The sequence below is a fragment of the Eublepharis macularius genome, chromosome 9 (genome assembly GCF_028583425.1).
Source record: "Eublepharis macularius isolate TG4126 chromosome 9, MPM_Emac_v1.0, whole genome shotgun sequence".
NCBI classification, from domain to species: Eukaryota; Metazoa; Chordata; class Lepidosauria; order Squamata; family Eublepharidae; genus Eublepharis; species Eublepharis macularius.
The window spans coordinates 19,855,808-19,872,163 of record NC_072798.1 but is presented as its reverse complement, the minus strand read 5'-3'; the positions used below and the strand labels follow the sequence as shown (position 1 = coordinate 19,872,163).

Here is a 16,356-nt window from a genome sequence, read left to right as displayed (position 1 = left end):
ACAAAAAGCAAATGTTACCAGAGATGAAACAACTAAACAGCTAGACTTGAAATGGCAAAAGAGCATCCCTTCCTTTCACCCCAACACTTCCATTTTATACACCAAAAGTTTCAAAACCAACTGGTTTGTAAATGTATTGTATTGTAAAGAGAGAATTTTTACTCTGACGCATTAGGCTGCTTTGGACCTCCTTCCATACCAAGTAAATGGAAGTAGGAGGCCAGCAAAGGGGAGAATTGGGAATATTCAACAAGCACGAAGTCACCAACACTTGCTTTTAGTGACTAGACAACGCTCCTGCTTACTCAGTGCAAAACAGATTTGGCTTTCGCAGTAAACACATCTGAAACTTCAGGCACTGCTACCGATACTTTCTCTTAATCTTCTAGTTAGTGGCAGGAGAGGCAGCAGAAGCCAGTCTGCTCCCTCTCAGGCAGCTGCCTCTTCTTCTTCCAAGAAGAATGCTGGCCTACCTAGAATTCTTCTGTGTGGGAGGTTTCACCATCCAATGCAGCGCTGCTCATTCTTTATATTAAGCCCCAACTGCGCCACGCTCTGATGCCAAATGGTGGCAGATCAGACCAGTCTTGGTGAGTCCCATCTGCCCACAGCAAGGCCCAGCAACATTCTGAAGATATGGAGTCAAATAGGTAGAGCCTGACAAAGGGCATGGAACAATGGCAGTAATGGTAAGGGCCTCAGCTTCAAAAAAAACCCCTTGGGCCAGTGTGGTGTAGTGGCTTGAGTGATGGACTAGGACCTGGGCAACCCAGGTTCGATTCCCCGCTCTGCCATGGAAACTTGCAGGATGATCTTGGGCCTGTCACTCACTCTCAGCCTAAACTACCCTACAAGGTTTTTGTGAAGGGAAAAATGGCAGAGAAGAGTGATGTAAGCCACCTTGGATCCCCCTTGGGGAGAAAGGCAAAGGATAAATGAAGTAACAAACAGGCTTTCCTTTTTATTCAGTTTGCTATCTGGCACATACTTTTGATGCAGTATTTTGGGAAGAGGGCCAAATTGTAGCAAATCAGGCCCTGGTGTAAGCTTCAGGGCATTAAGTGTAGGAGAATATAAGCAGCTGGCTGACCACTGAAATGCCATGCACTTTCTAGCAAATAGGCCCCAAACATCTCACCATTGGAAGGGAGGGAGTCCTTGAACATCTCGTAGAACTGGGTGAGATACATGACCATGGACAGCTTGTCTGGTTCACCCACTGATGCCATCTCTTTACCAGTCATGATGGGAGAGATTCCAAATTCCTTCTCGGCTATGTCAAATGCCAGCTGGTTATTCTTCTCCACATTGTGTTCATCTAAAGAATCAAAGTCTCTGCAAAGAAGAAAAGAGTCGCTACTACAGGGAGAGTTTGCACTCTCAAGTTTCACCAAAAGTTCCCTCCAGCCATGAATCCTCAGAGTAACCACAAGCTTCACCTGACCCTCTGCCCCAAGAGGGTCATTAAACATGCTTTCCAGGCAACTGGGACAATTTCACCTGACAAATGAATCTATTCTCCTGTTCTGAGTTCGGTTACTTACATGAGGTCAGGGCGGTATCGATGGATAATGGCACATAATGCTAGGCCACTCTTCCAGGACATCGTAAGATCTGTTACGTTGACACCAGCATATCCATCTGTCTGCCTCTGACACCAGCCCAGCAGTTTGCTAGAGCGAGCTACTGACTCTGAAACAAACAGATATTGAGGTGGGTTGGTTATCTTCTGTTGAGCTAAGCATAGAAATATTTTGCTCGGTTCAAGCATAATGCAAAACTATGGTGTAATTAAACTGATTATGGTTAGCGTGATCTTCCGGTCATGAGCTACTCCCCCAACTGTGGATAATTAGTGTAAAGACCTTATAAATTAAACATTAGATTCTGCCAAAACAGAATCTGAATCTGTGGTCTGAAGTTAGAGTGTTAGCCACAGTTAACTCTGGTTTTGCATGCCTTATGAACACAGGTATCCTGGATTAATTTCAATATCTTACCCAGCATTGCCCTCACATGTATCCCGGTAACCCAGATGCCTGGGCAGAGCAATGTCAATGAAAGCATTTGTCAAGGATTTCAGTGGTCATTTGCAAGCCAAATCCTGGTTTTGCAAATCAAACATAGCTGTACGTAACTAAACTGACCCTTTGTTATTCTAATGTTATCTATGATTTAAAAAATGGTGGTGGAGAGTGCCCTCAAGTTATAGTTGATTTATGGCAACTCGTGGTGGGGCTTTCATGGCAAGACTAAGAGAGGTGGTTTGCCATTGCCTGCCTCTGCAACCCTGGTCTTTGCTGGAGGTCTCCCATCCAATTACTAACCAAGGCTGACCCTGCTTAGTTTCTGAGATCTGATGAGATCAGGCTCACATGGGCTCTCCAGGTCAGGGCAGGACAAAAAATTAGCTTTCTGATTTAAAAAAAAAGAATTCCTTTCTTATGTTTAACAAAAGGTAGAATAAACATCTCAAAAATTTATATCCAAAACATTCTGCATGGCCATAAATAATAAAAAATTGATCTGAGATTATTTTTCCATGGTCTTCATAAGTTAAAAATGCAGGCAGTTTTTACAGAAGACCGAGAGACAACAAAGAGATCTTCAAACAAATTCCAGTTTGGGCCTCTCAACAGCTTTCAAGAATATAGCCAGGCGATGCTTTTGAAAAGTTAATGATCCACTAACAGCAGTCTGCACATATTCCACACTAAGAACTAGGCGGGAGAGGAGAAGCAAGAAGAAAAGGCGAATGAACAAAAGGGATGGAGCTGGAGTCCTACCATTCCGTGACAACTTTGGTGTTCTGGAGTTCACCAAATTCTCTATCTCCAGGTGAATGTGTTTCAAGTCCCCTGTATCATACAAATGACGCACCTGTGGGGAGTTCCAAAAGATTAAACATATCATGTCTGTCTTCAGAAAAAGCATGTTAAACGGCAAGAGATTTATTCAAACAGCACATGGTCAAACTGGAATGAGTATTTATATAGCACATATGTTAAAGAATTTTTTAAATAATAAACCCAAAGTCTGCAAAGAGTGCAAAGTTATGACAACCCGGCACAAGGTGAGGGGGAATTCATTTGTGATACATCGCAGGTATTTTGCTGCTCCATCTCAATCTATTCAGCATAAGATCTCAGCAAGCCCTCTTCATACACCAGTGCTCCGTTTGCATTCATATCTGAGTTCCACCTTTCCTCTGTGTTAATCTCATACACTTTCCAAATGACTTTGCTCTCTTTGTTCACCAGCTATGTCTCTGCCGTATCCTCCACCCACGTGCCATCATTTCCCTTTCCAGATGGGCCTGTGCACCTAGTTCCCTTTCTTCCCACCTGCCCTTCCATCCACTCAAAGCCAAGCCTTCCCCGCTCTCCCAGCAAAGCTCTATGGCAACTAGAGATTAAGATACTCCAAAAGTTCCCTCGTGATGGTGGCACAGGATTCATGGAAGGTGGCAGGAAAGCCCAGAAACAAAAAGCAATCACCTGGTTTGGCCGAAGAAAGTTGACATTGATGTTTGGGTATCTGGTTACAGGATCAATGCTATACTGGCTGAAGTTTTTGCTCACATTCTCGGGGGTGGTTTGAGGCAGCAACCTATAGATGCTCTCTCTAGGAAAGAAGAGAAGCCAGTGCTAGTCTCAATGATGTAAGGCAAAGCTCATTAAAAGAACTATGCATCAGTACTACTCGCAAAATCCAGCTTGGTGAAAATTCACATTGCCCAGTTCTGTGACTGGCATAAGTGTGTGAGTGTGCGAGCGAGCAAGCGAGAGAGAGAGAGAGAGAGACAAACAACTACTCAAAGACACACATACAACTCAAAGCATAGCCACTTTTGTTTATCGGCTCCCAGGAATTCGCTGTGTTTTTTCTCTCCCACAGATACTGCAAAGCACCTAGACATTTAGCGGACTATATTTAGGTTTCAATCACTCCCTTGTGGACCTGCTTGCTTGGCTTGAAACATAATTTTTCCATTCAATAAAACTCAACAGAATGAGGGCTGGATCCTATGACTTCCTTCTGCCAAGTCTTCCTCCAACAGAGAATAAACTCCTTCAATAAGGACAGGTTTTTTGTCCATCAGAAAAATGGAGGACGCCTTTCTCCAACTCAGATCCCACTCAGAACACATAAAGGCAGCCAACATAGGATAAACACACTTAAGTTTTGTCGGACCAATCATCGGCATAGAAGATTGGTCTCTAAAAACTGCTTGGCAAGGATACCTCCAGCAGGTCTAAGACCAGAAGGATGTGTGCCTGATGCATTTCTTTCTGTCATGATGTTATAAATGCAGAAGCCGCCTCTAAGCCATAAATCAGTAATGCCATTGCGCAATGGGAGAAAGAATGATGCGCGACACACAGAGAGGAAAGTTCATTATGTTTCAGTTTGGATCTAAAGCCATTTAAAGTTGTTCAGGATAGCTTGATAATAGCAAGAAGAGTTTGAGCAGTCTGCACTTTGCTGTGTCCTCCTTTTCCTAGATGCAGCTGATTAAGCCTTTCACAACCTAATTTTCATTCCCCACGTGGAAGTCTGTATCTCACTAACAGTGAAATCATAAGCAGAGTTATTCCATCAATGGGCTTAGACTGGAGTAACTCTGCTTAGGATTTCACTGGAAAAGAGTTAAAGAATTACAACCTTTCTGCACATTTCTGGACAACTATCAACCCATCCTTTCCGACAACGTCCCTCCTCCAAGGAACATAAGCATCTCTTTACCTCTCTGCAAGGACCTCCAAAGGACTAGTTCCCAGAGACCAGCTTCGTACCATCCAGGCAGAGTCCATGGCAGCAAGAAAGCCCCTGGCTATGCCAGTTCCCATTGGCCAGAATGGCTACAAGTGAGAAAAAAGATGGATTTAGTATGAGGGCAGGAAGGGGGGGAAGAAAAAGTGAAAAAGCCTTACAAGACGACACTGGAGATACTAATGTATTTGGCAAGACTGCTTTAGGAGCCAAACTCTCCCCGGTAGTCCAAGACACACATCTCATGGAGATTTCGACATTCACTTAACCCCAGGGCTAGCTTCATAAAACAAGCTGTGCAATCACAGACTGCTAATTGCTGTTTGCCGCACAGCTACGGGCTCCACTGAGCCTTTGGTTTTCACAGCAGTGGGGAGCAAACAGTAAAAGAAGGGAGCAATAGGTTATGGGAGAGACAACCGTATCCAACTCTTCCTGAGATGATGCACCACGAACAGGAGAACTGCACAAACCACAGAGCTTCCAGATCATCTGCCGGCACTTGCAACTCTTGCGGGGCAGAAACTCAGATGCAACTCACGAGCATGCAACAAGATCCTGAAAAAAAACTATGTAACAGGGCATTCTGGATTCTACTTGCATTTACCAATGCCTGAAATGAACAGCTAGGACATTGCGCCTGTTTATATAACATAATGGGAGTTAAATGCTGAAAGTTTCTTTTTGACTCGTCTTTTTAACTGTTTTATCAGTGAGGTGGAAAGAGAAGCGGGAAAAGGGGGATTAAAAGTCAGCTAGACAGCAAGGCATCATCTCAATGACTGCTGCCGGTTCAGCTCAGGTGATACAGGTAAAGACACAAACTTTCAGCCCAATGCCAGTTCAACTGAGAGCTACCTTTTGTGATACTCCGTTGTCCTGGGTTCAAGAGAATGAATTATTCTTAGTAAGGCATATTTTTTTAAGATAAATTATTGGAAAATATTGTTTCCCCTGGCTCTTATTTTCTGCTCCAGTTTTACAGTGAGCCTTTCAACAAACAAGAAGGGGTTTACAGATTAGACTGCAAACCCCTTGGGATAGGGACCTGACCTCGTCACTCTGTCAAGCACAATGAACATTAACAGTGCTATATAAATTCAAATGCTGATGCTCCTTGCCTTGAGTTCTCATGACAGAAAAGAAAATAAGCCAAACGCTGACAAAATAAATAGTTACAGTAAACCATTAAAAAAACCCAAACAAACCTCTAACAGACTGTCCCCAACCAACGCCACAAGTAGCTGGTGACTGTTCACTTCTCGAACCATGGCTGCGTTCTCCGAGGCATACATGCATGTGAAGTCAAACATGGCCACGTCTGGCTGTCCGTAGTGATTGATGGCAAAGTCCAGCGATGGCAATTGCTGATTGGTTGAGAAGTCAGCTGCTTCCCTGGCATAGTTGAGCAAAGCCTCCTGGTCCACATTCTCTCGTGAGAGTAAAAGCTCTGTGTCCGCGTAGTCCTGCCATACAAGGAAAGAGGATGAAGGATGATCTGCAGTCTCCTGGGATTTTCCACACAGGGTCAGGCTTGTGTGGTTTCTATGTTGCTGCTGTGGTTGCCAATGAAGCGCAGTGACCAACGGGGCTTCCACATGGCAAGTTTTCGTGCAGTTTCCTTGCCTCAATCCTTGAGCACTGGCAACTCCCTCCCCAGTCCCTTGCCATCAGGGCCTTTTCAATGTGTTTTTATTGGCAACTGAATAACGTTATAACAGTAACAATATAACAGTTATAACATCTGTATATCTGGTTCTCTGAGTTCCAAGCTTCCATTTTTTTTTAAAAGCAAGTCTCCAGCCCATTTTCATTGCGGCGATACTCATATAATTGCATAGAAACGCAACTCTCTGCAACAAAAGGACTCTTACTTTTTAAAATGAGAGCTGGGAATTCAGAGAATCTCATACGTAGTATAACATTATAACAATATTCAATTGCTGATTTAACTCCCTCCCCACCCCCAGCCATCTGGTGCGGGGGGGAGAGAACAGCCGCCATGAGGACAGGGGCAGGGAAAATGGCTGTAGTGTGGGTGGGACCAGGAAAATCTAGACTGTCTCACCCACATGGAAGCCATACAGGCTTTGTTACAATCTCGCTCAAAACTTCACAATAAAGCAGGTTTGGGAAAGATCAGAGAAAATCTGGGGAAAATCTGGGAGGTGAATGAATGTATCATGATACTTTGGGAAAGCAGGAAAAAATCCTGCATCCCAAAAGCATCAAACCAAGCAACATGGCACTGCTGAAACATGGTAGAGTGCTGTAGGGCTTGTATTTGATCTTCAGTGGGTGACTGTGCACCCAAGGGATTTGCGCTGTACCCCTCAAGTGCTTGCCCAGGGAAAACTGTTCCTGGCCTGGAAAAGCAACGGACACTACAAGGCCATACGAGAGTATCATATTGTACTCCATGTCAACACACAATCTGAAAAGTGGCACAGTAACCTAAGGTGTGCAACCACAGGATGTCATACCAAGGGGGGGGGGGAATCACACTGTGGGACCTCCAAGGATGCAATAAATGAACAAAACAAAATAGATATAGAAGTCCCTTTACTAAAGTTGGAGGCCAGGATTCATAATAGAGTCAGTACCACTAACAGCCTCTGTTCTGAGGTAAATGAGGAGAGGCATATGAATGCCAAAGAGAACTGCAATGGCACAGTGTAGAATCTCATCTCTCCCAGAGCTTTTTAAAAAAAATTCCACATGAGTGAAACTGTCATTTACCATGGACAGCTCATACCAATAGAAAAGAGCAGGAGTCCAGTAGCACCTATAAGATTAACAAAATTTGTGGTAGGGCATGAGCTTTCGTCAGTCACGGCTCACTTCTTCATGAGCTGTGGCTTATGAAAGCTCATACCCTACCACAAATTTCTTTCGTCTTATAGGTGCTACTGGTCTCTTACTCTTTCCTACTGCTACAGACTGACTAATACAGCTGTCGATCTTGATCTAGCGCATACCAAGATGGAGGGATCTGTACAGTCTTTCAAGAAGGAAGGAAGGTTGACTCGCTGCCAGCAGGGGATGTTGGAATACAAATGAGGGGAAAAAACTTGGGGGCTGTATCCTAGAATTAGCTGATCGGGGTGAAGGATGAAAGCCAACACATTTCACAACCCCCAAACTTTTTTTTAATAGGGCAAGGCCCCAGGGCATGCACTGAAGGCCCCTGAAGCAGCCACCCTTTGGAGGCCATTGACCTTTAGGATCCCTAAATGGCTTGGGTCCAGAGTAACTGTAAACCCATCCTATGGGAACTGACCTTTGCTGCAGTGAGCTTGTTGACTGGGACTCCAGCCTTGCTAACTGCTGCCTCCAATATCAGGGGTACCCTGATCATGAGGCAATCGCACCGCCATTCCTTCTGGAGCAAACTGGAAGAAACTTTTATTCTAGAATACCTGAACTATACTGATTAAGGGATGGCGCCTGCTGTCTGTGTGGTGCACGTTTTATGCACCAATTTTCTTAAACTCAATGCTGGTTTTTAAAAAATTATTGTACTGTAAAGTTGTAAATTGTTAGCTGCCTCGGGAGCCTTTTTAGACCAAAACATAGCAGAAAAGAATACTAACATAATCAATCAATAAAATCTGGTCTAGGTCTAATCAGAGCTTGGATGGGAACTCATTCTCTGCCACCTTCAGTTCCACAGAAGAAAGGAAGGGAATACATTTAATAAATTAACTAAACTGGCAGCCAAAGACAGACTTCTCATCCATTGAGACATAGTTAAGTTTTTAGAGATACTTAAAATCACAAACACACTCACATGCAGTATTACTCCTTTATCCAGTAGGCTCTGCTTTTTGGCAGTCATGACAAAATAGTGGGTGTCATCTTTGTAGTAGACAATATTCTCCAGATCAATGCCTGAGATAAAAGAGAGAGAGAAGCAGTAGTTTTATAAATACACACCAGAAGAGCACTTGGCAGTAAAATGAGCTCTACAATGTTGTCCTACCAGACATAGCAAGGACAGCTTCAGCAACTATGTTTTCACCGGGTCATAAAGAGAATTCAAAATTTAGATTACAGGTTATGGTTATCCAGAGAGTCCTTCCCAACCTTTTGTCAGTCATTATTACAGCTAAAGATAAGAGTTCCAAAGCCACATAGAACCACAGGGAAACAAACTAGAGAAAAGGTAAAAAGGAGGGAGATTATGGCCTTTTATTGGACAATTAGACCAGCACTTCCATCTTTTGGATGTTCATTGAGTGAACTTTGGCCCTCTGGGAAGTTATGCAATCACTTCTCCTATACAATTATCAGACTTGTGACAAATCATAAAAATGAAGTAAGGATTCAAGAGGAGAGTGACTGTACCACCCATCACTTATGGCAACAGGAAAAAGGTAGTAAGTGCATGTTAGTGGGGTAACAGAACTCAGTTCCAAGTAAGCGTGCTGAGGATTGGCTTGTCATTTTATCTGCATGCATTACTGAAAATCAAGACAAGAACCAGAAAATATGGCAGTTTACTGGCAGTGTCTACAGTAAACCGCAGCAGGGCGATGGACTGGCTGGCCCAACAACCCTTTATGTAAGATATCCTGTGAACAGCACTGCCCTACAAAGTTTGCCATTTTAAATCCTCGGTGAGGCATCAGTGGTGGTAGAAAGTGCCGTCAAGATATAATTGACTTATAGAGACCCCTGCTGGGGTTTTCAAGGCAAGAGACTAACAGCGTTGCCTGCAACCCTGGCCTTCGTTGGAGGTCTCCCATCCAATTATTAACCAAGGCCGAGCTTCCAAGATGCTTTCTGACAAAAGGCATTTAGCTATATACAAATAATAAATAAGATGTACTAGAGGATCTTCTTGCATTTTATTAAAAATGTGTCAAGAACCAAGAGGACTTCATCTGGACTATACTGTGGGTCCATGTCAGATGGTCTCTGGAAAGCACTTTCAGGAAAGATCTGTCACACACTGCAAGGAGGAAAAAAGGCTTCTTCCTCAAGCTGGTGGGGGAGCTGGAAGAATTTAGGTAGAAGATGGGAGTACTAAAAGAGCGGGCTTGGTTGCTGGAGTCATAAAACAAGGTGCCTAAAGTAAAACAGCACTGTAGAATCAGAGTTCAAGGAGATTTATTATTATTTTAGATATTTATAGCCTGCTTTTGTCCCCAACTGGGATCCAAAGCAGCTTACACAGTACTACCCTCCACCATTTTCTCCCCACTACAGCAACCCTGTGAGTTTGGTTAGTCTGAAAAGGTGAGACTGGCTCAAGATACCCCAGTTAGAGTGAGGATTCAAGCCTAGGTCTCCCGGATCCTAGCCTAGCACTCTAACCACTACACAACGCTGGCTTTCGTCAGAAGTTTAGAAGTTTGACTTTCAAAACAACAAACAGAGGGGTGCAGTATGTGTGTGAAAGTGTCAAAAAAAGCTGAACTTTTAGACAGTGGCTAAAGGGGAAACCATATGACACAGAAACTCTTAAGATGTATGCTGACTGGAATATCTGCTACTGCTCCCATACCAGTAAGAAATTATCAAGTCTTCCACCACCATGGGTTGCTGTGACATCATGGCTAGAACCCAAGAACCACACCTTCCAAGGGGCTGCTTGGTTGCTAACTGCAACATCCCCGCAGCCTGCGTGGGTTGCGTACAAGCAACAGTGGCAGCTATACTTTTAAGAGCACTGGGAAAGAGGATCTACGTGGGCGATGTGAAACAACAGAGAAAACTAATGAGATCATATAAGCCGAAAAGAGGTCAGAAATGAAAGAGGCGGGCAGACCTGCCAGATCTGCTAGATTTCCAAACCTGTAGCTTCTCGTAGATCCTGGAAGAATTTCTGGTTGAATATGAAGGCCACACCACTAATCTCTTCAACTTTGGCTTCCGCTGTGGTATTGCGGTTGATGAAGTTTGCTGTGATGGCAATTGCCAGCTTGCCTCGGAACTCTTTTCGTCGAAAGCCTGCATGACAGGTAAAAAGGAACAAGGTCAGCTGCCTCCTCTAACAACAAAAAGGCTTGCTGAATACATGCAAGGGATATAAATGCTATAGAAATAGGAATGGCGGGGAGGGGGGGCGGCAATAGAAAAAACTGGGTCAGAACCAGCAGGTGTGATGACGATCTCTCCTGCAGAGAGAAGGGTTGCTTCACCTAACTACCCCGATATATCTGAGAGAGAGACCAGGTACGCATGTTACCAAATAGAGAAATAAAAACATACATTGACTTCTCATATGGCACGACATGTTTTGGGTAGCTGCTTAATCTGCTACAAGCAAAGTACTCCTCACGGTTGCTTCCTGTGTTACTTTCCCACTAAAGTATTGGCAAAGACAGATAAAATATCAACTGGCAACTTACAGCAGTGGGCATAGGTGCCCCCCCACAATAAGCAGCGTTTTCCTACTCCCCTTGCTCCTGGGATTTCAGACACACATTAAAATTCCTCCTTACCTACTGGGTGGGTGCAATGCATGGCCTTCACCCCATAACAACAACAACAACAACAACATTCAATTTATAGCCATCCTTCAGGACAAATTAACGCCCATTCAGAGCAGTTTACAAAGTGTGTTATTTATTATCCTCATGGCAATCACCCTGTGAGGTGGGTGGAACTGAGAGAGCTCTAAAGAGATGTGATTTGCCCAAGGTCATCCCAGCTGGCTTCAAGGAGAGGAGTTGGGAATCAAACCTGGTTCTCCAGATTAGAGTCCTGCTGCTCTTAACCACTACACCAAACTGGCTCTACACCAAGGTAGATTGTTGCAGCAATACTGTAACAAAGATTGCCGTGGAAACTTATACATTAACAAATGTATCGTGGGCTGAGTTACTATAAACTGCAGCCTACTTAGCACCTCATCACTCTAACCTTCAGAAGTACAGTTGCCTCCTTTCACATGATTACATGTGTGGCATTTGGCTATCAGCTGCCTAGTTTGCATATATGTAGCAGAAAGTCACTTGCGTCATTCTTACGACATCGATGCTTTCTCCTTGAAGAAGAATACATACCATGTGAAGCAAGCCTCAGTTGATGGCCTTAGGCAAGTTACTGGGAACAGTGATTTCAGCCAGTCACTCTCTCTGCCTAGCCTAGGATAGTTGTGAGCATAAGTGCGAGACCAGAATTTTACTCTGCTGACTGCTACAACAGAGCTAAAATGATACATACACATGAGCCAAGCCTAGCAGCAAAGCAAATATGAACACATGAAGTTCCCTTACACTGAATAAGCTCCTTATTTCATCTCATTCAGCACCGTCTATCTTGACTGGCAACTGCTCCCTAAGGTCTTAGGTGAAGAAAGGCCTTTCCCAGCACAGCTGCATGAGAGCTGTTTAATGGGAGGTGCCAGGGATTGAACCCATGACCTCTGCATACAAGCCAGATGCTCAGCCACTGAGGTTCTGCCCCTGCATCTTGCAGTGTTATTTTTATGATGCGGAGAACATGCAAGACAGACGCAAGGTAGTCTACAAAGATTAGAGGAACTGGCAATTAGACACCAGAAGCTGTTACCTTCCAAAGTGTTCCGCCGTCCATCACCTCCAATGATAACATCGAACTCGTATTCTGACACTGGATGTGTTTTCGGGTGGACTTGTGCACGCCAGCCTATCCCTGTGAACAAATTCAATATGGATAAGCTGGTGCTATGCTCTTGTGGCTCTTTCTTATATGTTCAGGGTAACGCTGATCACAGCTGTGAAGTCAGAAAGGAATTTTCCTCCAGGCCAGAGATCCTTCCTCTGGTCACAGAGCAGGGATCAATGGAGGAGTGAGGGGGAATAGATGTGAATCTCCTGCACAGTGCAGGGGGTTGGACTAGATGACTCTTGGGTTCCTTCCAGCTCTGTGTTTCTATTTGGACATCCCCAAAATCATTTCATGGCCATTCAAGAGATTCAAGTAACAACTCACTGACCCTAGCAATGCTGATGTGGAAAGTAACTACTCTGTCTGCTCCTCCTGTGCAGCCTTCGTTACTGGAGCTGCACAAAGGAGTAGCCCTGAGGAAGCAGCACTCACACAGCTGCAGTTACACAAGCACTCCATGAGCCGCAGAGCAGCGCAACCTCAAGTTGCTGCCAGTCCCAGCTCTACTTACTCTCATTCTCCTGGTCCTCTGGAGGGTAGACAAGACCCTGGAACTCCACATTGACATGGATCTCAACCCCCAGGATCAAGGAGACCTTCAAGAGTATCAGCTGGAGCTGACGAATACCTGCAATGGTCAAAGGCAAAGATGATTACAAGAAGTCCTTCAGGCTATGGCCACTGGATGAACAGCAAGCCTTTGGAACATGCCACCGGCAATGTGACCTTCAAGCCTTGGAAAGGCCTTCTAAACACCAGCTGGGTTGATGTGTTTGTCTATTCCAGCAAAAAAACAGAGAGATTCTTAAGGAAATCTATAGACTTAAGACATTTATTGTACCATTAACATTCATGGCCATGAGCCCACTTCATCAGATACATGAAGTTAATTCTCAAGTCTGAGAGTTATTTATTTTTTAATGCAGAGAGAGGCATGGAGGGAGGGGACTATGAACCTCAGATTAAGCGCCATGGTTTGTGACATTTCTAAGAAAAAAAACCCCAAAGCATACAGATATTCATCAAAAGGCTAGAGGCTCAACAAGTCTGACAATTTTCTAAGTCTTTATGGGTGTTAAAATGCTTAACAGAATTAAGGGATCAGAGTTATTGCTACACTCTTGTGAATGACTGCCGTTCTGCTTTTGAGTTTTGCAGAGAAATGGCACAAACCAGGCCTTTTAAGTAACTGTGGACATTTCTTTCCTTTTTCTGCACATGAAAACCCAGCCGACTGAGAAATGACTTTAGATATCTAACGCTGGGTAACATAATGCAACAAGTATGGTTGCCAGCCTCCAGGTGGATCCTGGAGATCTCCTGGAATTACACCTCATCTCCAGGCTACAGAGATCAGTTCCCCTGGAGAAAATGGCTGCTTTGGAGGGGGGACTCCATGGAGTCTGCTGAGCTCCCTCCCCAGGCTCCACCCCCAAAATCTCCAGCTATTTCCCAACTTGGAGTTGGCAATCCTAGCAACAAGAAGTAAACCATGTTTTCACAAAGATAAGGAAAAGACAGCACATACCACTGACTTCATTTGCAAAATGAGGGAGCCTCATCTCGAAATAACCTTTTCATCTGCATTTGCTGCTCTGTGTATACAGCAGGAATATTACTGAAAACAATGCTTTTACACATATTTGTGTCTATTAGTAAATTAAAATAATGTTGCTTCTAAATGAAATTGCTGCCCCTTTCCTCAAATGGGAATAAAAGGCTTTGAGGGGGGGGCTGTAGCAGAACTAAATGTGAATTGGATGAGGCCTCTAAACTAGCAATGTGAGCACGCTGTACCAATTTCATCCTGGCTAATTTTTGGAGCCTTTTCTCTGGTTTATTTTTCACTGTTAGGGTTTAATTCAAGAGTAATGGCAGAAGATTGATTATTTAACAGCAAGTTAGAAAATATTTTTGAAGTTAAAAAATCCTGGAAAGGGGGAGACAATGAAGGCAGGGTCCTATTCTGGGATAATCTGTTTTTTGCAGGCTCCAAGGCTGCTCTGGAGGAACGGCCCTTGCTTGAGTCTGTATTGTTTTCTCCCTCCAATCCCAACTAAAATACAGGCAGGCCAGCAAATGTTTGTACAGGCTTGGCAAATGTTTGTCCTTTTTGGAAAGGCTAGTTTACCCCATCCAAAGCAACCAATCATCAAATTGTTGCCTCCTTTTCCTTCCTTGCTAGGAAGTCTACTGTGGTGAGGAAGAGCCCGATCCACTTACTGATATGGTCAATGGCTCCTGCACAGAATTTGCCATAGAACTTTTTGGCTCCAAGGCCTCGCAAGTCATGGATCGTGAATGGCCACAGGTGCAGGACATTGTTGCGGGAGAAGGCATCACGCTTTTCTATTACCACCACCTTTGCTCCTAGAAAGGACAGGTCAATGGCTGTTCGAAGGCCGCAGGGTCCAGCCCCAATGATGAGACACTGCAAGAGAAGCAGAAAAGGAGGGTTTTTTTCTTGCCAAAGTTCAAGGAAAAGCAAACATATATTCGGGAGTCCATATGCCTCCCTGTGTTCCCTGAAATGCAGCAGAAAATAGGAGGAGGTCAAACACGCTATCTAAAGATACCCGTGCAATTTTCCTGTGGTAAAGCTTACTCATTTACAATGAGGTAGAAATATAAATCAGGCTGAATGGTATGTTCATCCTTTATTAACCATTTATAATGTAAAGCTTGGCAGAATATTTGTATCTGTTTTTTTTCTTTTTTTAAAAAAATCGTCCTCTGTTTTATGCTGATCCGTTTGTAAGCTAAATAAATAAATAAATAAATAATTTTAAAAACTGGATACCTGTGCAATTGATGTGGGAATTCTACAGTTTGGGCTGCAAAGAGGGCACTGCCATTTCAGAGGCAACACCTCAGATACATGTGGGGCAAGATTTCACAGCTGTCACGGTGTGGCTACACTGGACCAAAAGACTGTAGCTGCATACCGGTTTGCCTCCACTACTCTGCAAACACACTCCTGCTTTCCCCACCCCTCATAACAATCTGCATTTTCAGAGTGGCTTTCACCTATGTTATGACCCAGTAGAAGTTTTCTTGAGAGGGGGCAACAATTTTTGCTGACTTCCCCTTCTCCTTCTCCTGCTCTCAGCAGACCCCCAGGAACAATATAGTGAGGGTCTGCAGTGGGAGGTGGGAATTAGTAAATAACACTGCTCTTTCTTTTAAAAAAATGTAAGGGCCTTAAAGTCCTCTTAGTTCATTACCTAAGTCTTTTCAAACAGCCTATAAAATAAGCCATCCTGAGTAACTCAGGATGGATGGTAAGCAGGGTTGGCTATGGTTCTCACCTGGATGAGATACCACCAAGGAAGACGAGGGCTGCCACGCAGAGGAAGGCAATGGCAAACCACCTCTGAATGCCTTTTGCCTTGAAAACCCGACAAGGGGGTCATCCTAAGTCAGCTCCAAGTTGATGGCACTTAATTACATAAGGTGATTCAATATTTTCACCTTTGCATTGCCTATGGGAGGCTGAATGTTGAGAGAATGGCTTGCCTATGGCACCTAGTGAGTTTGGGCCAGAGGGGAGATTTGAACTGAGGACCTACAGGATTGCTGCTTGTTCTTTTAGCCACTATGCTACACCAGCACCCAACTTAAGCTTTTATTTTAGTCAAAGCTGATAAGTCACAGTTTAGTTTGGACAAAGAAGATCCAGTGTTTAAACCCCCACTTGGTCTCAGCATTCACTATGTGGCCCAATGCAAATCCACTATGGCTAAATTTACCTAGCCTCAAAGTGTTATGGTGAAAATGGGGGAAGAGAGCACACACTTGCCCCAGAGTCCTTTTGTGAGAAGGGCAACATAGTGATAAAGATTTACACAAGCTTGGATGCTAGTTCAACTTGCTCTAGCAGCCCTTTACATCAGGTACGGCCCAACCAAGAGTGACTCCCTCTCAATGGGTGCAATGGGATTCTTGGTCCAGTTGACTATTTTTGAGTCAAAGGCTTAGGGAGTG

General features: G+C 44.0%; 1 protein-coding gene across 2 annotated transcripts in view; it reads right to left on the bottom strand.

Annotated features, from left to right (window-relative positions):
• The window catches only part of MICAL3 (microtubule associated monooxygenase, calponin and LIM domain containing 3), a 231,435-nt gene that overhangs the window by 128,393 nt on the left and 86,686 nt on the right, over positions 1–16,356 (bottom strand). For both annotated transcript variants that reach the window (XM_054987717.1, XM_054987716.1), the window contains exons 3-13: positions 14,596–14,803; positions 12,884–13,000; positions 12,295–12,396; positions 10,573–10,728; positions 8,564–8,664; positions 5,982–6,239; positions 4,747–4,862; positions 3,498–3,624; positions 2,787–2,880; positions 1,545–1,692; positions 1,139–1,335 (exon numbers count right to left, since the gene is read on the bottom strand). In XM_054987717.1, the coding sequence (XP_054843692.1) occupies positions 1,139–1,335; positions 1,545–1,692; positions 2,787–2,880; positions 3,498–3,624; positions 4,747–4,862; positions 5,982–6,239; positions 8,564–8,664; positions 10,573–10,728; positions 12,295–12,396; positions 12,884–13,000; positions 14,596–14,803 (1,624 nt within the window). The remainder of the gene's footprint in view (positions 1–1,138; positions 1,336–1,544; positions 1,693–2,786; positions 2,881–3,497; positions 3,625–4,746; positions 4,863–5,981; positions 6,240–8,563; positions 8,665–10,572; positions 10,729–12,294; positions 12,397–12,883; positions 13,001–14,595; positions 14,804–16,356) is intronic.